Raw genomic sequence first — 26,665 nt, forward strand, 5'->3', positions numbered from 1 at the left:
ATGGAAGTCAATATGACTTTCTCAAGGTCACAGGTTTGGGTAGAGACATGAAAATAAGAATGTACTTTAAAAAGGTGGGGTTTTTTTTTTGCATCCTACTCCTAATTTTACTTTTATATGAACTTCCTTAAAGAACAGCACAGCTCATATCTCAGAGTATGTTTTAAGCAATCCAATAATAAACTCATAACTATTAAAGCACAGTGAGGGAAGACCACATATAGTAAGCATTTTAAGCTGTAATGGCTACTGTTCATTGTAAGCTTGATAGCATCTGGAGTTGGCTGTGTGATGCGTCCCTGGGCGTGCGCTTAAGGGATTATCATGACTGATTTGCAGTGGGAAAACCTGCCTGTGGTGGGTTATAGCATTCTCTGGCTCTGATTCTGGGCTGTATAAATGGAGACCGTGAACTGAGTAGCAAGCTTGCATTCATTCCTTTCTGTTTCTGACTATGATGCGACTTTGATGTGACCAGCTGTTTTGAGTTCATACTACCTTGATTTTCCCATCATGATTGACTGTGCCTTGAACTGTGAGTTAAGATAACCCCTTCCCTCCTAAGTTGGTTTTGTCAGAATAATTTGTCACACTAACTAGAAAAGAAACTAAGATAGAAACTGGTGCTGTGCTGCAGGGCCATTGCTGCAATGATAAAATAGGCCATGCAGTTCTTTTTTTTTTTTTAACTTTTTAAAAATATATTTTATTAATTTATTCATATTACATCTAAATTGTTATCCCACCCCTTGTATCCTCCCATTCTTCCCTCCTTCCCATTTCCCCTAGCTCCCCTGCCTATGACTGTGACTGAGGGGGACCCCCTCCTGGAAATATTTTGTGGCTGAAATGTGGAAAAGTTTGGTGTTTTGGGTTAGAAATGTCCCAGTATATTAGAAACAGAGGTTACTTCCCGCCGTTACCTTGTGATGAGAGAACACAGATGGTGGAAGTTTAGCTCATGTTTGAGAAGGGAACACGGATTCTAATCTGAAACTGGGATAGGGGCCATTCATGTGATAGTCAAGACAAGAATATGCCTTAGTTTCTTTACATCTTGAGAACATGAGTGAAGCCGAATTTATAGATAATGGATGAACTTGTTTGGCAGAGAAAATTTCAGGACAGGAGGACAGTCGCTTAGTGTTGAGAAAGCATCTGTAACTGTTAAAGAAGGCAGCAGCACTGAGCATAAATCTCTTGTGCTTCACCAGGACACCAGGAAATGTGCCCCGAAGCTAAGATCTCACCCACTGGAGGCTCCGTGCTCATCTTCATGTAATGGAAGAAAGCCTAGGCGAAGGGCCCCCTGCTTCTTGAAAGCAACTGCTTAGGAAAGTAATTCCCCAGTTTTCAAACAGAGAAGCTGATTACAGCTGCTGCCTAAGGGAGGGAGGCCTCCATCTTGATAGTAGGGTCTATATGGTACTAGTTTAAAAGGCGTGGAAGCTGCACAAAAGGCGAAGGAGCTGATGCTGGGCAGTGTGTGGCAAAAAGACACCAAGAGATGACTCCATGAAGCAGTGTAGGGGAAGCTTAAGTTTCAGTCGAGATTGTGGGATATTGGAGATGGCAGGACCATGGGACACCACCAAGGAGAGCTTTGGGCATGGAGTTGAGCCAGCCTAGGAGAGATGGCTATAAGGGTGGGCTGTATGGGGGGGTGGGTGGGGTATCCATGTTGGGAGCTGGACTTTTAAAGTGTTGGTTGTAAAGTTGGTCTTAATCCATCTTAGATGATGGTGATGATCCTGTGGGGACAAAGGGTAAGGTTATGGTTTCAAAGTGATAAGTTTGGGTGTCAACTTGACAAAGAAAAAAGACAGAATCTCAAAGTGTCTGGCATACCTTTGAGGGGATTATCTTGATTGCTTTTGATTAGCTCGGAAGACTTCTTACTGTGGGTGCTTGTATCCCCCAAGTTGGGGACCTGGACTATATAGGTGAAGAAAGGAACTGGGCCGCAACCCTGCATCCATCCCTCTGTTTCTGACTGCGAATGCAGTGTGATCGGTTGTTTTAACCTCCTGATGCCTTCACTTCGTCACCATGAAGGGCTGAGCCCTGAACTATGAACAGAAGTAAACCTTTTATCCTTTAAGTTGCCTTCCTCACAGGAAAAGAAACAAAAGCAAAGATAATGCTTTTGGAAAACACTGACTGTTAGCTTTTTAAGATGTCATTATTATGCTCATCTTCTATAGGAGGAAACTGGGACAGGGAAGTTATGGCTCAGCCAGGGTAGGAATACTGCAAGACTTTTGTGGGCAGTAACATGAGGCAATGTATGGAAAGTTACTCCATGGCTTATATAACACACATGTTTTAAGAATGTGTGTATAGGGCTCTTCTTTAAAGTGGCCTGACGGGATCTTTGAAATGGTCTCTCTTGACCTAGATAACCTTACCAAATCATGCGTACAAGAGTTTAAATTTCCATGTTCACTTTAAGGACACTCTTGAGACATCATGGGTGTGTATGCATGTTCAAAAAGCCTCAGAAAGACATCACTTTAAGGAAGCAGTGTGTGCTGTCCTGGTGATATAATAGTAGGTGGGTAATCCTAAGCTAAACTGTGGGGCTGAGTGCAGGGTGGAAGGCCCCCAAAGAGTGCTGAAGTTTTGCTAACCATGCTTACAAATGTGGAGAGTGATGCTGATGCTAAGGGCTTGCACATAGAGCCCTTAGCGGACATCTACCAGTGAACTGAATAGTCCGCGTGCACTGCTGGAGCCCAGCACTGACAGCGGGGGTAACCCATGCCTGAGCTCCTCTGCCACGCTGTTGTGGTCCTTGCCGAAAAGAAATCAGTTCTTCCTGGAGCAGAAGGAGTGGCTGCACAGCAGAAAAAGATAACCCCAAATTTCGGGAATTCCTTGTTTTTGTTTTTGTTTTGTTTTGTTTTTATAGCTGAGTAGTATTCCATAGTGTAAATGTACCACAGTTTCTTAGTCCATTCTTCTACTGAGGGACACTTAGGCTGTTTCCATGTTCTGGCTATTATGTATAAAGCAGCTATGAACATGGTTGAGCATATGTCCCTTTTGTGTGGTAGGGCATTTTCTGGGTATATTCCAAGGAGTGGGATAGCTGGGTCTTGAGGAAGCCCTATTCCCATATTAGAAAGTGGGTCAGAGGAGAGGACATCCTATTGAGACTTTAGGCGAGAGTAGCATGGAAGAATGGGGAAATAGTAGGATCCACAGGGTCCTGGAAACCTACAAGAAGAACTTTATGACAGGCAGATCTGGGGCCTGGGGTCCTCCTCAAACTAAGGCACCAGCCAAGGAGAAATAGGCAGTAAACTTCGAACCCCTACCCAGACCTAGCCAACGAACATGATATTCTCCACCGTTGAGTGGAGAGTGAGATCTGACTCTCACACAAACTCTGGTGCCCCTTTTCTGACCAGGTCCCCTGGATGGGGAGGCCTGACGGCACTCAGAGGGAAGATAGCAAGTTACCAAGAAGAGACTTGATATTCTAAGAGCATATATAGGGGGAGGAGGTCCCCCTCAATCACAGACATAGGGGGGGGGAGAAGTGGGGAAGTGGGAGGGAGGGAAGAATGGGAGGAAACAGGGGAAGAGCTAACAATCGAGATGTAATATGAATAAATTAATAAAAAGAAAAAAAGAAAAAGATAACACCACAGGAAACAGGAGAAGCAAAAAGAAAGCACAGCCTCAAACAATGCAGATACAAATTTAAAAATTAGTAGAGGGCTAGGAGTGGTAGCTCACGTCTGTGACCCCAGTGTTCAGAAGCCTGAGGCAGGAGGATTGCTATGAGTTTAAAACCAGCCTGGGCTACATAGTGAGTTGCAAGCTGGCTGAGCTATAATGTGATATCATATCTTGAAAGAAAGAAGGAAAGAAAGAAAGAAAGAAAGAAAGAAAGAAAGAAAGAAAAAAGAAAGGAAGAAACGTGCATAAAATCGCAAAATGATTCATCATCATCATCATCATTATTATTGTTTTGAATGTGATCAGTGGAGCAATTTTGGTAAGTTGTGTAATCACTCTCTAAATTATCTTTGGGATGAACATGAGTATTTGCATGAGGTGCTTTGTATCTTATGTAACAACTGCATTTAAATTCAGAAGTATTCACACTGGGGCCATGAAGGGCAACGCTGAATGTATATGCATCTGACTACCATTCCTTCTAAATTTTTATCATTGTTTATTAATGGCTCTCAATTAGCTCTTCAGTTTGTTCTTTTAAGACACCGACAAAGAAGAATCAGGCAGCTTTTGTCAAAATTTAGTTTTTCTATCCCTGTAGTAAGCTTTTTCATCGCAGCATCTAGCAATCAAATGAAGAGCTCATCAAACTCCAGCTTTTTCTTTTATGTTGATCATTTAGAAACAATGGCCTCCATTTTTTTACATTCTTGTACAAAGTGGGAGATATGATATTGTCTCATAACATTTATTGACGAACAGGGATACCTCCCATCTCTTACATAGCTCCAAACTGCTCTGTGGCTTCACTGATGCATCCCACGCATACAGTTTTTATTTGATACTGTTGTTTGCTCCCACTTCACTTGCTACTTGTCTCTGATGATCTTATTAATAATTGATTTATAATATTGAATGTGCACTGATCTCTTCTTGGCTCTCTATCTTTTTAAATTGAGGTGATTTCTTTCTGTGCAGCTCAGACTGGTATTGAACGCCTTATCCCTTTGCTCAGCATCCTGAGTGCTGGGTTACAGGCATGAGGTACCACACCCAACTTCTTATTTTGGCTTTTCCTGTTTGGTATACACCCCTGCATCTAGTGCAGACTCTTCCCTTCCCATAAATCCCATTTAGACCATTTCAGCTTCAAACGACCTCTCCACTTTGAAGACTCACACAAACACCACACACTACACAATTCAACTGGCAGTTACAGCAGCACTTTTCTTTTTCTCTTAAATCTATTCTTTAAACACTACAGATATCTTCCTTATCCAACCTGGCCGAGTGTCACAGAGTGGTTTGTGCTCCTATTGTAGTTTCTTCATAGTTATGGATTTTCATATGACCAGAAATATCAGTTAAAAGGAACATTATATTACAATATGGAAAACAGTGTGGGTTCTGAAAATGTACGGACTGTGACTGATACATGATTGAAGATCTCCCTGCTTACCAAGAAAATGCAAAGTCATGCCTTAAAAAGCAGAGCAGGCTTTGGAAGAAGGGAAATATTCTGTGGATATTAAATTTCTTACTAGAGAGCACCACGATGCGCTCATGGGAGTCTCTAGTTAGTCTATAGCCAATTGCTTGGGCAGGGGGAGGAAAAAGCACTTGAAAAGACCAGAGAAGCATCCGCTCCTAAGAGGGAGCTTTCAAAAGACGTTTTGCTTTTGAGTGTTGCTTCACAACCAATGAGAAAACAAAATTCAGAGCACCAAGAGAAAACCCTGAAAGAGTTTTCAAGATGTCAGAGTCTTTGAAAAGCCGCAAACAGCTCGGTTTCTGCTTGGAAGCACCTGCTCATTTGCTCTTTTAGTTATCCCTGCTTGTAGAAGAATCATTGAAATGTGTCCAGTTACCTGGACACATACAATAGTGCTGACTACCTGTCTGCGGACGGTGTTAACATGTTGTCTGACTATTCTTGAACAGGCTACTTAGCCTCCAAGAATTTAATTTTCTTGTCTACCTAAAATGAGAGCAGTAGCTGTAACAGACTTTTGAGGTTGTTTTTTTTTACCTATATAATTACATAAATAATATATTCACAAAGCTCTAAAAGACTAAGAACAGAAGGGCATTTCCCTTAGTGGAGTGGTCGAAGGGTTTTAATGAAGATGACGTGTGAGTGAACCTTCGCTGCACTAGGGTTTGGTAGGCACAGATTATATATAAACGTGGTAATGATTATGTTCTTGCAGAAAGCTGTTGGAATGGCATTTTCTGTGAAATTATTTGTAAAATTTTGAGTGAATGCAAGTTTGTACGTCTTTTTTTTTTTTTTTTTGTGGTGAAAGGCATCATGGTCTTGATCCTAATGACCCAGTCACCTGAGACCGTAAAAATGTGACATGGTACAGATGCTAGGACATGTGCCTCCTTCACACCCATAAATGCTCTCGTTTGAGGCATGAGGGGTGGCTGGAAAGAAGCAACAGCAGAGAGACAAGAGCTGTGAAGAGATGAAAATTAGAAGCTAAGGATGGAGGAGCATGACGGAGCGAAGAAAAGCAGGAGATGCCTGGAGGATCACTTGTCCTTGGGAGGCAGAATGTTTGCCTTTAAATCTTGGACCACTCTCTTGAACCTGTGCCCAGAACTCCTGAAACTTCCCTGACATCAAAGTACTTGCTATCTAGACTCTTACATGTATGTTTTAAGCTTCCCTTTTATCTATCTATCTATCTATCTATCTATCTATCTATCTATCTATCTATCTATCCTCTCTGTGTTTCTCTCTGTGTTTTTTGAGACAATGTTTCTCTGTGTAGCCTTGGCTGTCCTGGAACTCTCTCTGTAGACCAGGCTGGCCTTGAACTCACAGAGCTCCAGCTGCCTCTGCCTTCCAAGTGCTGGGATTTTAAAGGTGTGCGCCACCACTGCCTAGCCCTTAAACATCCTTTTTTAATAAGGGGCTTCTTAAGCGTCTTAACTTGTTCATTATTTGACGTAGTGTAAATTTGCTGAGGTCATGTCAGTTAGTCACCGGGAAACTTTGGTGACTGAAGCGCACGAGGATGTTCTCTCGTGCTCACAGCAGCCTAGGAAAGAGACATCAGTTTTCCCAGTGAGAACAGAGCCCTGCAGAAGTGAAAATGACTTCACAAGTTACATGATGAAGAAACAGCACTATAATCCTGAGGTTGACTCCAGACCCTTAGCTGCTATAGAGCACACGCTGGACTGACTTGGTGGAGAAGGGCAAACCTACTTTTGTTTAGGAATGGCTTATGTATGTATCAACTTACAGTCATTAAATAATAGAGTCTATCTCCAATTGATTTTTTTATATGATGACATATTTGGATGAAAGAAGAGTTACTACGTTGTTATCAAGCTTCTGTTTTCATTATTACCTACAAGATACACATTAAAAATGTTTATTTTAATTATAAATATATGTGTGGGTATGTGAGCCTTTGTACAGCTGCATGCAGAGGCTGGAGGGGCCATCTCTGACCCATTGGAGCTGGAATTATAGGCATTTGTGAGCTGCCTGCTTTAGGTGCTGGGAACCAAACGTGAGTCACCTACAAGAGCTGTACATGTTTTTAAATTACGGAACTATCATTTTAGCCCAAGACACAGCGCTTAAGCACTCTCCAAGTTAAGTGTCCTTAATTTTCAGGTAAAATAATGTCTTTTTTTCCCATTTGTTTTCTACTCTTTATCTTTTCCCAACTCCTATAATTTGGGGGGGGGGTTTGCAAATGTTATTGATGGCTTCCTATGCCAGAACCTCCTTTAAAGGAGGTGAATGAACTTCTAGATTTTTTTTTCTAAATTCTCACAAAGAAAACTGGTGACTGGTGTAGCTAAGGATTAACATTCATGCAAACTAATTTGGAAAACAGTAACACTAAATGTCAGATCCTGACTTCAGTATGACTATAATAAAACTAACAAAAACAAAACAAGAATTATAAAAGCCCCTATGACCATGTAAGGGAGACTTTAAAATGTTATAAATTTAAGCTGGGTAGTGGTGGTGCATGCGTTTAATCCCAGCACTTGGGAGCCAGAGGCAGGCGAATTGCTGTGAGTTCGAGGCCTGCCTGATCTAAAAAGAGAGTTACAGGACAGCCAAGGTCATACAGAGAAACCCCATCTTGAAAAACAAACAAAAAATTATAAATTTATTTATTTCCGTTTAGATATTTCATATACGAATTGATAGGTCCCATTGAGCTAATACTTAGTTATTCCTTTTAATTTTTTTGAATCAGAGTTTCTCTATGTAGTCTTGGCTGTCCTAGACTCATTTTGTAGACCAAGCTGGCCTCAAACTCACAGCAATCAGCCTGCCTCTGCCTCCCGAGTGCTGAGATTAAAGGTATGCACCACCACACCTGGCCTATTCCTTATATTTAACAAACCCTTTTTATTTTTAAACAAAATGGTTCAGTAAGATATATGGTCTGAGTCATAGATAATTTTGCCAGTTATGAAATAAAGACATTTGTCAAAATAAAGATTTTACATTTTAATTTTAGTTAATCAATTTGAAATATGCTAAAGAATTTACAAGGTAAAATATTTTTATTGTTTTGTAGTTTTTTCTTACAAAAATATGTACTATCATCATCAAGATATTTTGCTTTGAGTAGCTAGATAATATATGGGGCATAATTGAGAAAATATATTTCTTGTAAAAATCCAACCATATGAAGGGATAGCCCTAGTGAAGCAGAGTTTAGGGAACGTATAAGGACCTCACGTATCCTCGGCTAGACTCAAATTGTCTGTGTGGCTATAGATACTGTTGACATTCTGATCCTCCTGCTTGTGCCTCCCAAGTGCTGCCATTGCAGACATGTGCTACTGCACCATTTATGTGGTGGTTACAGTAAAGCTTAGAGCTTCGTACATGCTATGCAAGCACACACTACCAACTAAGCGATTCCCAAGACTAGGATATTTTTAAAATTTTTAATATATATCATCTAGAGAGGGCATTTCTCAAAAAACTTCTTTATTTACGCCTTTACCTAACCGTCTCTCTCCCTCCCTCCCTCTCCCTCTCCCTCCCTCTCCCTCTCCTCTCCCTCTCCCTCCCTCCCTCCCTCCCTCCCTCTCTCTCTCTCTCTCTCTCTCTCTCTCTCTCTCTCTCTCTCTCTCTCTCTCTCTGTGTGTGTGTGTGTGTGTGTGTGTGTGTGTGTGTGTGTGTCTTAGGCCAGAGCAGGAAACCTATTATGGGTAAACATTTAAAACTTATTTTATAAAACCTGAGAAGCTGATTCTAAAACTCATTTGGAAATGCAAAAACTCCAAATAAGCTTTGCAGAACAACAGTAAAGTTGAGTTGAAGACTCAGCACTTGATTTCAAGACTAATAAAGCTACAATAGCCAGCAGCATGGCGTTTGAAGAGTGACACATAGCTAAGTGAGCAGAGTTAAAATGACCTATAGAGACTGACCAACTGCTTTGCAACAAAGGCAATTTGGTGGAGATACGGTAACATTTTCAATAAATGATGCTGGATAAAGACATTTACAAGGCAAACAGTTTGACTTCCGCCTGTACCTTACAAAATTTACAAGAATCAACTTGGCTGTGTTTCCAGCTCACAATAACTTCCAGGGATTTATCCTGGATATATTGGAGGGTCTTATTAAGTATACTGAAGATCTTTAGTTGTTTAGATGGAATGCTGCCAACTCATGTATAAAATAGAAGAGAGTGTGTGTATGTGTGTGCATGCACGCAACAGTTAAGGAATTAAGATATATCCAGCAACTTGCAGGCATGGTGGTGCATTGCTTTAATTGTACTATTAACAGAGCCAAGATTGGTGAATCTCATTTCCAGCCAGGGCTACATAGTAAGACTATGTCAGTATCGTATGTCTGTATTCCAGCAGTGCGCGTGCTACCTCTTTGGAAATGGTTTTAATTACATAATTATGAACTGTTCTGCTGTGATTGCCACTTGAACTCATTTATTAATTTTTACACCTAAAATTTTTGTGGCGAGGTAATACTTTCACTTTCCACAAATCATAATTTGTGCTGTATTTTCTGTCTAAATATCTGATTACTTATTTTCGCAACAGCCTTATTTCACTTTTAATCACTCTACAGATCTTTACCTGGCAGGCTGCTCCCTACGTTGTTAAGAAGCAGCATCGAATCATTCACTGCTTCTAAATTTGCAGATTCCAGTCACTCATGGATAGGGCTGGAAGAGCTCAGCTCCTCAGAGCCTTCCTCTTGATGTTTCAGGTTTTGAAATTTAGCTGATGACCCGCAAGAAGAAAAAAGATCCACAGGGAGACAGAAGCATAGATAGGGCGCAGTCTGTGCTCTCAACCTCACGAGTTGGGAGGAATCGGCCTTCCTTTGTGCTCTTCTGGTCTTGTTTTAGACTCAGGTCACACGCCTTGTGTTAGCTTTCTCAGCATAGAGTAAATTATAGTTAAAATGGGACTAGGGCTTAGCAAACCAAAGCCCCATGGCTGGAGGAATGGCCCAGTAGGCAAGGGCGCTTTGGTTCCTAGCACCCACGGGATGGCTGGAAACCTGTAATTCCAGTTCCAAGGGATCCAGCATTCTCTTCTGGCTTCTGTGGCTACTACACTTACGTGGGGGCACTTGCCCACATGCAAGTAAATGACTCATGCACAGAAAATAAATGTAAGTAGCTCTTAAAGCAGTGCCACCTTCAAGAACCCATGGCTGTAACCCTGGCAGCAAGGGAAGAGACATAAGAAAATAAAAACCATAGAGTTAGGTAAAGTGTCCTATTGTGAAAGTCATTGAAATGACACTAAGTGGTTAGAGTGCGCTAGAACAGGGCTTATTATTACCGCAGACTATACAGCACGTACCCAGTCTGCATCAATTCAATAGCAATGTGAACAGATCTCGCCTCAGCATCTTTCAGTGCTATTGATCAGTCTTTTCTTGCAGTTTCCTCTATTTTTAGGCTCCCACAGTGACAAACAATTCTCGTTTCCCCGTTTGGACTCTCTGTTAGCTTTGTGAACACATCTTCTACCTGACCTTGAGGGTTGCACCTTCCCAGGGATCTTTCTGGAGTCATTTCATATTCCCCCTTGGACAGCCCTCTCCAGTTCGTGGCTTCAGTACACCGGGAGCCCTCACAGCCATGGCTCCTGGGCTAAAATGCTAACCATTACTTATTTCTAACTGATTACTTACAAGTCTACCTGGATATTTCAAAACTAACTCAGCCCATCCTCAATATACCAGAAGCCACCTACAAATACCTCAAGCCTACATGTGTTGCTCCGTCCACTGATTTACTCTGGCTGCCCGTCAGGTCAACAAATGTATACCGGCTGCCCAGTGGATGCCTTTCACTGTTTAGCTGCTGGGAGAAGGGAAGGGATGTGACTGATAATGTTTCTAGTTCTCTCGGAGCTTATGTTGTGGTGGCTGGAGACACTCCATAAACAAAAGCAAACAGACAAATCAGACCGAACCACTTCACACAATGACCATGTGTACCAAGCAAGTAATGTAAATAAAGCACGGGAGTGTGACTTTACTTTTCCTGACCAGGAAAGCCTGTCTGAAGGATTCATATGTCGGATAAGAAACAAAGGACAGTAAACAAGGAACCACAGGTGTGTAAGTGTAGAGGAAGAGCTTTCCTATTTTTTTTTTTTGTTTGTTTGTTTTGGATTTTGAGACAGGGTTTCTCTGTGTTAGCCTTGGCTGTCCTAGACTCACTTCGTAGACCAGGCTGGCCTCGGTCTCACAGCGATCCGCCTGTCTCTGCCTCCCGAGTGCTGGGATTAAAGGTGTGCACCACCATGCCCGTCTGGGAAGAGCTCTCCTGAAGAGGAGCAACGGTGAGAGGGCCTTGCGTGGTTGAGACTGACCCTGTCATGAAAGCTCAGCTCTCCTTACTCCCACCCTGCACCATTGTTTTAAACCCTTCTAAACGGCAACTATGATTCTCACCCAGTAATGACTCCCTGAGATTGTTTGCATCTTTAGACACCCCCCACCCGCCCAGGCTAAGCTTTCCTTTGTTTACCTTAACAAGACAATTGATTTCTGCTTAGTGTCTGGATCCTACACATCTAACTAACCAACCCATCCTCATAGACCTTTGCCTTCATGCCTGGTTTGCATTTTAAAACTGGTATTCCTCGTATATGCAGAGGAGATTCCTTTAAAGAAGGAGGAGTTCTGCAGATGTTCATTCGCTATGTTAGGCATTAGGGAAGGACAGAAGCATACAGTGTAGCCTCTGCCTTGGAGGAAATATGTTTACAGTCATACAAAGGTATGCTTTATAACCAGAAAAGCAAGCTAATTGTGTTGTGTTTCTTGCTTATGTGAGGCACACGTTCAACTTTCACTGGAGCCCTTTACTCATAAAACAGCATTATCAAAATATTTCAAAAGCTAAGGCTACAGAAAAAAAAACAACAAAAAACAAAAACAACAACAACAACAAAAACCCCTAAAGACCACAATCCTCAGAATAAAGATTGATGAGTGCTTGTATACTGGCTCTCCATAATTGCTGCTTTTCTAGTTAACCTTGAGTAATTGAAACATATACATGATGTCCCCATGGAAGGGGCGTATTGGAAACATTTAAATTCTTATGGTCATGCTGTGCTTTTCTCAGACGATTGGAACGATGCCCAGGCACAAACCGCCTCATCTCCCACACAATTTGTCAGTTGTTTAACCTAGCATAATTTGTTTTTCACGACCAGTCAAAATGACAGTGCTAATTGTTGTACAGGGAACCAAAATGGAAAGAGCCATAGCTCTGTTTTTAAGAATATTTCCCCCATTATCAGTATTCTCTGCTATAAAGGATACAGGCTATCCCAACATTAAGAAAATAGGAAAGGTATTTAACACTAGGAGTTCTGTTTTGTGAAACTGAAGACGCATTGAGGATTTCCATAAGACGGGTTACACTGCCCCACATTAGAGTTTCATGGTGCATTCCCGGGGTTTCGGGCCTCTGCACACACAGCCTTCATCCTTTATCTTGGCTCGTGCTGAAGATATTCAATGCACTGTCTGTTCAGATCGATTCGGGGCTGAGGCCTGGTATTGCTGCAGAAAGAGACCACTTCATGTAACAGCCTTTGGAGTGAAAAGGACCCTGGGATGTAGCAAGAGAGCCCATCACTGAACACTGCTTGTCTATGGGAAAGAATACATCTCAAAAATCATAAAACGAGATTGTGCCTTGTAGACTTTCAAGCAAAATAGTTTACCACTGTGTACAAAAGTCGCAGAAGGCACACGCTTGCTTGCCAGGTCCTTAAAACGTCTTGCTGTTCAGTGGCTCAAAACATGTTCAGTAGTTTAGCTTGGAATCAACTTTAGAATTTCCTTCACGCCCACACTGATACAAACCCGCTTTCCCTGAGGGGGGGTTAGCTTTGTGATAACTTTGTCATCACTTTGGTAGCTTTGTGATGGCTTTGTCTCTGAGCTTTTCATGTATTTGTATTTTGAACAGTAGGGAGGTAAACGTGATCTTTTATGCTCTGCATTTGCTTACAAAGATTTACTCGGAAATTGAGATGCCTTTCGCTGCCCGATTCCTAGCCCGACTTACTTCCCCCTTCTTAGCACTAGTGGTCCAGTGCACCAAAGCGTTCATGCTGCCTCTGCTCTCCATGTGCATATATATGATAATCTGCCTGCTAGGTACAGACATCCCTTAACAGCACAGGTAGCTGGATTTGCTGTTGGGGGGACTTGGATGCTCAGCAGTCTAACCCTATGACTATGAACTGTAGTCATGGGAACCATGTTTTCCCTGTAGGAAAGTTGGGTGTGTGTCTGTCAATTCTCACCATATGGTTAGATGCAGAGGGGTGCAGACCCGTAAGTCTCAGATTGAGTACAGGATGGATTATACACAGCTCCTCTCTGAAAACCAACATTCCAAACTGTAAAGCATCAGCACACTCCACCACCACCCATGCCCCCCATCCTGTAAGATTTGGCTCCATAGGAAAATCCCTGTCACATTGTTTTTTCCTACAATGCTAGGCAGATCTTGGCCTTTCTCTCTCTCTCCCTCCCTCTCTCTCTCTCTCTCTCTCTCTCTCTTTCTCTCCCTCTAATTTACATTGTGATTAGAAATATTATTTTTCTACAAATATTAACCATACTTTATTTTGTAAAATTATATTCATTAAACATTTAAATTTAAGGTTTATTTAATGTGTATGTGTGTTTCATCTGCATTCGCATACACGAAGCAGCAATGCCTGCAGAGGCCAGAAGAGGGTGCTTGAAATCTAGAGAACAAGACAAGCCCACCAGCACATGCAAAGCAGGAAAGGAACAGAGCAGGTTGGGGTGAGGGTGACAGAGGATGTAACACCCACCTGTGGGGGTGAGAATTTGTCATCCTTGCCTGAAGTCAATGACTTTAAAAAACATTTCTAGAGTCACCAAGATGGCTCAGTGCTGCCAAGGCTGATGACCCAGAGTTTGATCCTGGAACCCACATGGCAGAAGGAGAGAACCTACCCCCCAAATTATCCTCTGATACTACCCCCCACACATGTGTACACACACATTTACAGTCATACACATGCATGCACGCGCGTGTGCACACACACACACACACACACACGCTCACTAGGAAATAAATGTTTTGCTTGGTTTCATGGTCTAGAGAGTTGGCTCATAGTTAAGAAAACTTAGTGCTCTTGTGGAGAACTGGGGTTCAATTCTCAGCACACACGTGTTGACACATTTATCTGTAACTACAGTGTGTGAGCATGTGCGGTGCTGCCAGGGCCCTCTCCTTCCTTTAAAGCAAATCTTAACAGCTCTGCTGATGATCGGCCTCTAGTTCCTGGCTTCTCAGTTTCCTATAACCCTAACCGAGCCATCCCCTCTCCCACATCTCCACTGTGACGGCTCTTATAACTTCCTGAAGGGCTTCACTTTTTTATTGGATCTCAGCTCACCTCTCCTAAGTTTTCTCTCACCACTCCATCTTGGTTCCTGATTACCACACAGGGCCCAATGCCCTGAGTACCTTAGTCCTAACTCTCTCAGTGTTTGCCTGAATGTAATGAATATATATATATATATATATTTTCCCTGCATGACAGACTCCAGGAATGCAGCCCCAGGCACTTTTGTGCTAATTGGAAAAAAAAAAAGCCACCTTTTTTGGCTTCAAGCACTTGACTGCCATCTTCTGGGAATCCTGCAGTCAACACATAGGACTAAACTGAATGGACAGCATTGTACAAACCTCAGCAGGAGCAGATGTCCCTTGCTCTGACGGGTGTGTGGCTAGGTGTGTTCCCACCTAGACTCCTGATTTCTGCCCCCTTCCCCATCCTGTCCCAAGCCCGCCCTTTCAGCCTCTTCTATTTCAGAATTCTGGTTGCTGAAGTTGGTTCCTCTAAGGCTCCTGCTGGCACCTCTCTCCCGCAGCAGCCCAGCTTAAACCCATCAGCAAATCCTATTTATTTTTCCTTCAAAGTCTATTAGAATTCAACCATTCCTCAGCACCCCCACTGTGGTGCCTCTGCTCTAAACCCCTCAACTGTGACTTGGATTATTCTAGCGACAGCTTCGTCTCACTAACTCCCCATTGTCTGTCCTTAACACAGCAGCCAGTGTCACTCATTTCAATCACATCCCGTCTTTATCCTAACCCCGCCCTCTGTAGTCTACCATATCACTCAGTGTAAAAACAAAGTCCCTAAAATGGCTCTCCGCCATCTCCAGGCACATCGGCCATCTTGCTCCTCCTCAGCAAGCCCAGCGTGCTTCGGCTTCAGTGGCTGTCCATGAGCTCTTACACACAGAGATAGCTTGCTCCCTCCTAGTCTTCAGTCTTTGCTCAAATGCCACTTTATCATATCAAAGAAGTCTTACTGAAACAAAGTATCACTCCAAATTCTCCCACAATATCTAGCAACCCTATCTTTTTTGTTTTGTTTTGTTGTTGTTGTCGAGACAGCGTTTCTCTGTGTAGCCCTGGCTGTCCTAGAGTCGCTTTGTAGACCAGGATGGCCTCGAACTCACCCAGATCCTCCTGCCTCTGCTTCCCAAGTGCTGGGATTAAAGGCGTGGGCCACCACACCTGACTGTACCCCCTGTCTTTTATTGTCTGTCTGCCACTGTTAACATTGAGCAGGTACACATCGCCACTAAGTAACTCCATTAGCTGGTAACCTCACAAGCTTTGAAGTTTCTTTCCCTCTGTTAAACCTCCCTTTGTGCAAGTAGATTTCAATAAAGGGTCAACAAATAACTAAGTAAATAAAGACATCCCAGAATCCATGTGTGGGACACAAAGGTTTCCAATGATCCTGCACACATAGACCCTCCGAGTTCCAAGGTAAAGTTGTTTTCAGGAGTCCGGAAGCTAAATTAAATCTAATTTCCTGTTTTTTGATCACATCTCCCTGGTGGGGCTGCTTGGTCAGGGGACAGGGGAAGAGGATGTGCTCTAATTGAGGGTGGGGGGCTGGTGGTGGTGGGTCTCCCCTTTTCTCAGGAGTAGGGGAGGGATGATGGGGGAAGAGGAAGGGAGGGTAGGACTGGCAGGAGAAGAGGGAGGGGCCTGAGATCTGGATGTAAAATGCATAAGTAAGTAAATTAATTTAAAAAAAAAAAACCTCATTGGTTTTACAACCTTCTGGAAGGGCATCAGTTAGGTTCCCTCAGAAAAAGCAAGTAGGTGCCATCTAGTGGCACTAAAGGAAACCTGCCCCCCCTTTATGTCACTCAAATTTTTGTCATTAAATTTTTATTAATGTAAATGACAATTGGAAACAGTTATATAATGTATTGCACACATATTCACTCCTTTTGGCTCTCTTTTGTCCCTGTCATGCTCCTAAAGACACCGTTCTTCACAGCGAATCCCTTGTGCTTTCCTGTCTGATTTCTGTATGTAGGTCTTATGCCTCTGCTGCCATAGCTGCTGTGTTTCATGATCCCACCAAGCACATCATCTCCAGAAGGCAGTGTTTCTAGGAGTCCCCAGCCCTCCAGGTCTTGTGTACTTTCCTACCCGGCTTCCGTGCTGTGCCCTAGGTCTCCGAGGATGTGATATGGGTTTCCCACTTAGGGAACAGTACTCAACAGTCCTTTAGTCTCTGCAATTTTTGACTTGTTATTCTAGTCAAATTTTGACTGTTTATTAACAGATGAAGATGTGGCCACAACGGAGACGCTCTGAGCTTTCTAATAATAATAATTAGGATAGCTGCAAGTCCTCAAGAGTGCGTTTCCCACAGACCATATTGAACTGGGAAATAAACAGTTCTATTTCATTTTAAATTGCTTTCTTTCCACCTCTTCACTGTGTTTTTTTTGGGAGGGGGTTTCAAATTTAGGGCCTTGCCTCTTCTAATATCCATACATAATATTTATTTATTTATTGATTGGTTGATTGATTGATTGATTTTGAGATATGATTTCCTTTTTTCCCGTTCATTGGCCTTATTCTTACCTTTGAGACCTCACATTCCTGCAAGTTAAATGGATAATGAAATGAAGTCCCCATCTTCTGACGAATTATATTCTGATAGTAATGGCAGGTGGTAGAGTAAAATTGTAGGAAGAAACAAAGTGGTCACTCCAGGACAGACCCTGAGGCCTGATGGACCATGATGGTGTGTCCGCCAGCATCGAGAGGACGCTCAGCATTTTTCAGAGAGAACGGGATTGCTTAAAGTGCAGAGAACCCAAGAAGAAGAGACACACGCTGTGGGTACACACTGATAGGAAAGACAGCACGTGTGCTACTCTGTGACTGTCACGCTAGCGTTTGGAAAGCTAGGTCATTTCAGAGCAGAACTCCTTAGTCCCCCCCCTTTAGGAGTCTTTGTCCTTTCTATTCCCCCTGCCGGGGAGGAGCTGGGAAATGCTTGTCTGCAGGTGGGAGACTAGAGCAGTGGTCAGATAAGCAAGGGCAAATGATGAGAGTCTCAAGAAGGAGGTGACCTCTGAGTGTGCACATTCAGATCAGTTCCTTGGTCTCTTCACTTGCCAGAGTGCTGCGCAGCACTGGGAGGCAATGGTAAAAGCTATGGAATGAGAGAAGGAAGCTGATGCCATGTCGGCATAAAGAATTATTCTCCAATTAAAACTGAATTTTAAGCCCTCAAATAATAGGTCAAATCTCTAGTTTGCCCTCAGTGATTGGGCACAGGCAGAGACTTCTGCTAGGAATTTGTTGACATAATTAAGATTTTGATTTTGATTTCTTCCTTCTTCCTATGTCACAAGAAATTCTTCCCATGCTTTCATGTTTTTCTTACTTCCTGTCTTTTCCCACTTCCTGTCCTTGCCCACTTTTCTATCTCTGCGTGTCCTAGCATTTAAAGTGCAGACTTGTACCCTCCTCCATGAAGTCCATGCTAACTTTATGATACTCTCTGTGGCTCTTCAAGTCAATGCTAAGGTGCTTGATGAGGAGGGGCCACATTCTAAACCAACGTGCCCATTGGCTTTGGCCAGTTTTGTTGGGTGGATTCTCAATGTCTATGACAAGGAATGTAGAAAGGCTGCCAGTCCTTGCCTCAACTATCCTTTGAGCCCAAGATGCTCAGCTGTATTGTATGTTTGATGGAACAGTTCTTCAGCTCGGAGAAATGAAAATATCTGCCAGCATTTGTTTACTATTATGACTATTGTAAAGGGTTTTTTTTTTCACAGATATTTCTAGAAATGGGTATCAAAATTGGTAGTATAGCAGTTGGGAGATGTTGGTACGCCTCTCTAATTCCAGTCCTTAGGAGACCGCTGCAGGAATTTAAGACCAGCCTGGACTACAGAGCAAATTTCAGGCTAGCCTGGACTACATAGCCAGACATTGCTTAAAAAAACAAAAAAACAAAAAACAAGTGGAATAAAAGAAAAATAATGCCAACCAACCAACCAACAAACAAACCCCTCCACTTTTTTGTTATTTATATAGTTATTTTAGTATTCTTTCTTCTGCCTATATAGTAATTTTTATTGAGTGAAGGCAAATATTTTTGATGTAATACTTTTTTTTTTTGAGAAAACTTCTACAAGCTAATAATGGTATTTTGAATAATATGTTGCTAAATCTAAAACACTGCATTTAAAAAGAATTGATTAAATACTGTTTCTAGCTTCTGAAGATGTATTTGTATAGCATTGCATTCCATCCTATGGGAGTGGCAGTGTTGAAGGAGATGCCAGCAGTACAGCGTTAGTAGGTAGGTGGTGTGTGCACTCAGGATCTAAGGTCTTTAATGGCAGGGTACCATTTTTTTTAATCACTTAAGCAGCCACAATTATTTCTGATTTGTTAGGCTTGATGGCTCAGGGAAGTCTTATAAGACTTAACTGCCATGTGAAAATTAGCAACTGTGCCATTTTTAGAACATCATCACCCTGTGTAACTACAGAGCTGCTTTGATAGCCGAGGGACAACATGAGTGGTTTAATTTGTACTTAAATATGAGATTGTTTCCTTGAAGTAATTGTGACATAAATTCATGCATATCCCTGCTTTTGTTTTAGAATATGCTTAATTCATGCATATCCCTGGTTTTTTTGTTTGTTTGTTTGTTTTAGAATACGCTGAATTTCTACATTGCAAAGGAAAAAAATTCATAGATTTTGATGAAGTGCGACATGAAATCGAGGCAGAAACAGACCGAGTGACAGGGATGAATAAAGGGATCTCTTCTATACCCATCAACCTACGAGTATACTCTCCGCACGGTAAGTGTGGCATGCGAATCTGCACGATTCTCCTCAGACAGTGCCACTGGACAAATTCACGTGCATCGTGGGGCAGGCAAACAGTTTGGGGTCTCTGGGATGTTGGGGTCCTGATGCCTCCATTACAGCTCAAAGAGTTCAGACTAGAGAGAGTCAAGAAGGGACCGATAACGTCGTAATTGACTTGGGAATTGGAAAAAAAATCCTTTATTTTTATTAACACTTTTAGAAATGACAAATTACAAGGTGGGCACATGAAAACTTCCTTTATTAGTAGTAGTATCTTTAGACTGTGCCAAAAAATTTTAGAGGTATGTGTTTGAGTCCTTCCCTGTTGTTCTCCCTATAGTACTTTTATAGTTTTATTTATTTTATTCCTGAGAAATAGTGTGATTTAAAAAAAGATTTATTTATTTATTATGAATAGCATGCTCTGCCTGCATGTACACCTGCAGACCAAAAGAGGACACCAGATCTCATTATACGTGGTTGTGAGCCACCATGTGGTTGCTGGGAGTTGAGCTCAGGACCTTTGGAAGAGCAGCCAGTACTCTTAACCTCTGAGTCATCTCTCCAGACCCTAAAGTGTGATTTTTTTCCCCCTAGACTGTCAGTATGAATTCCCATAAGGATTTAGTACTCACGTCAAGGGGATAGTAGTCAGGTTGGACTGGGGTCACCTTACCACTCACTGCCTGCTTATCATAGCCCGTTCATTCCACTCAAAGCACCACAAATGACTCTCAGCTCCCCCACAGGCTAAGTGGCTAACCTCCTGCAAATAACATATAATGCTTTCAAAGGGTAGGGGGACTGCTACTCAGAGAATTTTTATACCACTTGAAGGCGATGCACAAGACTGGCAGACAGCATATGCATTTAATGTTCGGTCTTTTAATTATAGCCGCCTAACTTTGACAGCTAGGATATGAGAGCTCTCTCAGCAAACTGGTAGGCATGTAAATCAATGCCTTTCAGATTATGTTAAGATGATCATTTGGCTCAGCACAGTCATGTAAAAATAGAGAAAACTGGCAAGCTCATTTTGTATGCAATGCTTTTCCTTCTCCGCACTTGCAGTGTAGTTATTCACGTACACAATATGTAAAGCTGAGCTAAGTGGCAGATGATGCAGCTACCTGCGGTGTCCTTTAGGCCAGCTCCTGGGTGTCTCTTAGACAGAAGGTATCTGTAAGATTCTCCAATTCTTTCGCACACAGTGTTAAATCTAACGCTAATCGACTTGCCTGGAATAACGAAAGTGCCCGTGGGAGACCAGCCACCAGATATTGAGTATCAGATCAGAGATATGATTATGCAGTTCATCACCAGGGAGAACTGTCTGATTCTGGCTGTCACCCCAGCCAACACAGATCTTGCAAACTCGGATGCACTGAAGCTAGCCAAAGAAGTTGACCCTCAAGGTGAGTGTGTGACTGTTGTGATGGGGAGGAATCTTTGCAAGCATGCAGTGTGCGTACAGGTAGCCCAAATTCTCCTGACTTGATTTCATAAAATGCAACAAGGTTAATGTTGCTAAATGTTTTCAGATGCTGAAAGAAGGATAAATAGGAAATAGAGTCAAACACTACATAATTAAAAATAACATTAAATGAAATCCAGGAACATAGACAGTTTCAAATGTCATAAAATAAACTTCCTCAACAGAGAGATTCTGTTTACTGAGCTATTGAAGGAGCTTCCCAAGTGTCTCCATGACAACACTTTCTATTGTCTTTTATTCACAGTTTCTTGAAAGTAGGAAATGTAAACAACAACAACAACAACAATAACAAGAAAACACATAACAGATTATTTAGTTTGTATTTATTTGATATACATTTTAAAGCCAGGGACTTTTTTCTTGTTATTTCTATGTCAAATCCAGAAAAGTCTCTTTCTTAGGCTGATGTTTTAATTTTTCCTTTCTCTAAGTTGAGAAATTACAATCTTCAATCTTTGTTTTTAATTCTTACTATTTCTTATTTTCTCCTTTGACCTATTCCTCTTCTAATGTATACTTCTCAGTCTTTTTTTTTTCTAGACATTTGTATGATTTAGTCAACTAGATTTCCTCCTCTAATTAATTTTTCATTTGGGGTAGGATTTTTGAAGTTCCAAGAGTGTTTTCTTATTTTATGCATGTTATTTTTATGTTTTACAAATCACAGACTGCTCTTGGTTTCATGAGTGCAGTGATAAAGGATTTTAATTAGAACCTTTGCAGATTCTTCCTTTATAATGCACTTAATCTCCGAGTGTGTCGTTTTCTAGTTGCCTTGGTCTCTGTCTTGGATGTTAGAGGCCTTCATCGAATATGAGATGACTTTCTGATACTTGTTCCTTGATGAGAGTAGAACACTAAAAAGCTGATGCATGTGCAAGATTGGAGTCCATGGCCCAATGGGCTTTCCATACAGCAATTGGGCTGTAGCCTGGCCATTTTTGTTAGTAGAATTTCTGAGCTCCTAGAATGGATAGTTTCTCTTGAGCTGGTCCAGGGTAGACCATACACCCAATACGTTTGAAGCCAAGAGGAAAAATGCACCATTAAGATGGAATAGTTTTCATCACTGGGCATCATCTATAGACTTTACTAATATCGCTGACTTCATATGACATCACCTGATGTCTGAGTCTGAAGACCATGTGACTCAGCTTCTCCTGAAAGCCACCGAATACTCCGCTGAGGTTGAGGAAGCAGCTGTGCATTATGGGAGGTTCAGGAAGGGTCTAGAGCTCTAACAGTGACCTGCACGAACCATCTCTATGATCTTCAGCTTTGTCTATGTCCCTGCAGCTTCAATTCTGGAGCTTTTCTCAAGTTCTGAAATAACAGTACTGTTTGTTTCTGTTTGGCTTTCTCCAGCATCCTTGAGATGAGGGCTTAGAGCAGCGCAGATGAAGGCTATCGATGCCCAGATAAGGACCCAAATCAGGACTCTTTTCTCTAGCACCACTACCTCAGGAGAGTCAGCCTGTAGATACCGACTGCAGATACTGTTACTTGTTTGGTTGGCACTTTTCCCGAATGAGCATTTTCTGCTGTAGGCAGCCACTCCAGCCTTGCTCAGTTCCCTTCACAGATGCCTAATAACTCTATGGCAATTTCCTTATATCAGAGTCAACAGCTCTCCCAAACTCATTGTATGTATATGGCACCAAGGCTCCAAGTCTACTGCCTCTCCTTTTCCTTAACTTTCTGCTAATAGAGAGTCCAGAAGGTGAAAATTTAGAGGTTTCCCAGGTCTGTTCTGATTATGTTTATGTACAAATATCGTAAAGCCCCCTTTGAACTCCTCATCCCAAACTTTTCTTTTCTTTTCTTTTTCTTTTTCTTTTTTTTTTTTCTCGATACTTCTTTGTCCCACTTGTTCTCACTGCCTGAAGCAGCTACAGTGTTAAAGGACTGCCACTGATTGTTTTTGACAAATACTCCCTGGGGTAGAGGCCTTCCACATGAAGTAGGATCTGAGTCAGGTTAAATAAGGAAAAACTATGGGTGTGTGTGTGTGTGTGTGTGTGTGGCAATTTTTAGGGAATTATTCTACAGGATAAATAATAGCAATCATTTTGAAATTGTATTTTGGTACTCCCCAGCTCTGTATGCCTTGTCCGGGCTCACCAAGAAGCCAGTTTTAGGTTTTGGATTTCAAGATGAGTACAGTGCAGGGGGCCTGAGATGGCACCAGGGTAGGCTGATATACCACCCAGCATGTCAGTTTTTTTAATGGAGATTCATCTGTTTTTCTGGGATAAATGCCCTTCAGATCATTGCGAGCCTGTTTTTAATTAAGCAGCTTTGAAAAAGTGTATTTTGGCATTTTTGGCAATGTTCTTTCTTAGTGCTTCAGGAAAAATGGCCTTTTCAGAGGTATTTACTCTAGTATTCCCACAGACATCCTTCATTCTGCACATTTGCAATAGCCAGAAGTTTTCCACGTGAATGCCTCTGAGTTACGCGGTGAAGACAGTCTAGTTGTGACATCTGTTCCCCTGTTGGCCCTCAGGGTTGATTTGCCTTGTCTCTCCTCACCATGCCATATATATCTTTTCTAAAAACTTGCCCTTGGCTAACTGAAAATTTTGACCTATTTAGACCACAAGGGACTATTTTTTTATTCAAGGGTATCCGAACTAGAATTATATCCACCAAGACACAAAATTATACAGTTTTTTCCCCAAGAGGTGGTCTATTTTAGACAGTTTTACTATATATAACATTAAGACTATTTGACACAGAAAAGTCATTTTCATCAAAATATGACTGAAGGTTATTAAACTACATAGTTGATTAAAAGTGTTTGTTGAAAAGTTAACTATAAATTATGTGAATTATCATGTTTAAAATAGATACATCTGGAAAAGAAACATGATATGTAGTATGCATATTTCAGGGGTTAAGGGTCTTGAGACAATCTTGGCTTTAGGGTGGGGCCCCTATGGCAGTGACTTGTATCCTTATAGACAGACAAAGAGAAGGGTATTTGAGACACAGAGAGGCAGGGAAAAAAGCCAAGACCTAGCCGATGAACAGGATATTCTCCACCGTTGAGTGGAGAGTGAGATCTGACTCTCACATGAACTCTGGTGCCCCTTTTTTGACCACATCCCCTGGATGGGGAGGCCTGGCAGCACTCAGCGGAAGGATAGCAAGTTACCAAGAAGAGACTCGATATTCTAAGAGCATATATAGGGGGAGGAGGTCTCCCTCAATCACAGACATAGGGGAGGGGAGTAGGGAGGAAGTGGGAGGGAGGGAGGAATGGGAGGAAACAGGGGAAGGGCTAACAATCGAGATGTAATATGAAAAAATTAATTTTAAAAATTAAAAAAAGAGAGAGGGTGGAGTTATGTTGCCACAAGCAAAAAAAAAAAAAAAAAAAAAAAAAAAAAAAAAAAAAAAGACTGAATTCACAAGGACTTGGAAGAGACAAGGAAAGATCCTTCCCTAGAGACTCTGGAGGGAATGAGGCATGGCTGGTACCTTGGCTTTTGACTCACATTTTCCAGAATTTCAGGACAACAAATTCCTGTTGTTTTAACCTTCCAGTTTGTTACAACAGGCCTAAGGGATGGATTAAGGTAATATCTGGAGGCTTGAGCTTTCAGATGTGATCATTTAGGGCATGAACACATATAGAAAAAAGAGGCGGACCAGAGAAGAACCTGGAAGACCTCCAGTAACAGGAGAGAAATGAAGTCATGGAGACGTGGCAGAGAACCAAGTAGATATTGGATGCTAGAAAGTAAGACAAAGATCTTTAAGAAGGATAATGATACTGGTTTTGCCAAATCCTACCGTAAGGTTAAGAAGAGTGATATGGTAGGTAGACCAACCAGTTATACAGCTCAGAAATGGTGAGGAAGCCCAATGACACAGTCAGAAATAGAACACAGGTGCCGGTAGCTCTAGGGTAGTGACATTATTCTATGATGTAATGAAGTGGCCTACATTCTTCCAAAAGACATAAAAGGGAGGATACCATAGGTCTTTGCTTCTCTTCTTCAGCCAAGTCATCACAGTCTATGTTCAACCTTGGGTCAAAACTGCCCATAAGTGCTGCAAAGCTGCTTCTCTGTGTGAGTAGCCTTCTTAGCTCAGCACTCATTCTCACTGATAGGTTTAGAGGATGCAGTGGCAAACAGAAAGAAAGCAACATTGAAATGGCCTTATGTCATCACTACCTCTAGTCTTGGTATATATACCAGACTTCTAGGTTCTCTGCTGATGAAGATGGGCCTGGAAAGCTGGCCATTGAGTTTGGAACATAAGAGTCCATGGTGGCATTAACAAGAAGTGTGTGGTAAGAAAACATCCTTAGGGTTCAAGAAGTGTTGAACATGTGGAAATAGACAAGAACTAGAGTTAGAATTTTTAAGTTTCACTGCAAACAGAAGGAAGAATGCAACGGCACTGGTGGTGAGAGATTAAGAGGACATTTTGAAATATAGGAGATGTCACAACATCCTTGTGTGTTGATGATGGGAATAATTCATGAGAGAGGCAGTTGATGAGTTAAATGCAGAGAAGACAAAGACAGGATAAACAGACTAGGCAAATTCTTGACTTAGGGAAGTGGGGATGAGATACACTATACCCATCCAAGTCCTGGTTACAGGAGAAGATTGTACAGTTTCCATCTTAACAGTATGAAAGGTGAGATATAGATGCAGATGACAGAGGCTCAGAGGTTGATTAGTGGGGAGATACCTTTAAAAGTCACATTAACATTATTTATGGTGGCCTAAGGGACTCCTCTCCTAATAGGTTTTAACAGTGGTGTAATAGTGACACTATGTTTACCCTTCTGTTCAGTATGTGCTTCTGTTACCAATGGGCACCTGTGTTTTATAGGTTCAGCTATGCCTTAAGCGGGGCAATTCATTATCAAGCGACACTCCCATTTTGTGGTGGTATTGATTTATTACTTGGACACAAGCCCATTACCTCAGATGACTGTCACTGTGCCTTTTTTTTTTAATCTTTGGGGCACAGCAGTATTTTAGCATTACCCATCAAGCTTGTCATCTGCAATAGAGGGCTGCTCAAAGGCCTTCCCAGAAGGCAGATGTGCTTGGAGACTCCTATCATGGTGATTTAGTTCACAGCCAAATGAATTTCATTTCTGATTCTAGCATGGCTACATGTCTTCTCGGAGTATAAAATCAGCCCATGAAAAATGTTAGAGCTCTGGCTGGAAAAGAGGAATTCATTTTTCTCTTGAGATAATTTGTGAATTGAACAAGAATGAACATTACTTAGCTACTTATCAGGAGGCTAGTTTTGGTTGGTTTATGGGGGTATGTTGTTGTATGTCTTCATCCTTTCCTTCTCTCCCCTCCCCCTCTCCCTTCCTCCCTCTCCCTTTTCCCTCCTGTCTTCCACTTTAATCTAGCAAAGCTGAAGTCCATGCCTGCTGTAAACTGATGTAGCCCTCAGCACTGTTTAGCAAGCATCCCTCTGTTGTTTCATCAGAGAGAACCCTGGATGCTAAGCTGAGAAGAAACTTCCCATATCTGGCAATGCAGTCAACCCTCATGATAAAATGAATATATTTATAAGTAAGAAATATAGGAATGCTCCAAGCAGAAAACCTGTTTTTCTGGCACTGTATTTGTTTCTGAATCCATTCTTTCTTCAAAATTGGATTCCCATCTTTACCTTGAGATCTTGCCTTGATTACATGCTCAAGTTATAGACATGTAGACAATAGACATGCCAAATTTGATAGAGGAAAGACCATGAGGTCTCAACCCTACACAAAGAACTAC

The 26,665-nt window shown here is 41.8% G+C and overlaps 1 protein-coding gene across 5 annotated transcripts in view; it reads left to right on the plus strand.

The window, feature by feature from the left end:
- The window catches only part of DNM3 (dynamin 3), a 469,385-nt gene that overhangs the window by 101,648 nt on the left and 341,072 nt on the right, over positions 1-26,665 (plus strand). For all 5 annotated transcript variants that reach the window (XM_084791206.1, XM_084791207.1, XM_084791203.1 and 2 more), the window contains exons 3-4: positions 19,241-19,390; positions 20,611-20,814. In XM_084791206.1, the coding sequence (XP_084647332.1) occupies positions 19,241-19,390; positions 20,611-20,814 (354 nt within the window). The remainder of the gene's footprint in view (positions 1-19,240; positions 19,391-20,610; positions 20,815-26,665) is intronic.

The sequence above is a fragment of the Acomys minous genome, assembly GCF_964271855.1.
Source record: "Acomys minous genome assembly, chromosome: 1".
Classification (NCBI taxonomy): domain Eukaryota; kingdom Metazoa; phylum Chordata; class Mammalia; order Rodentia; family Muridae; genus Acomys; species Acomys minous.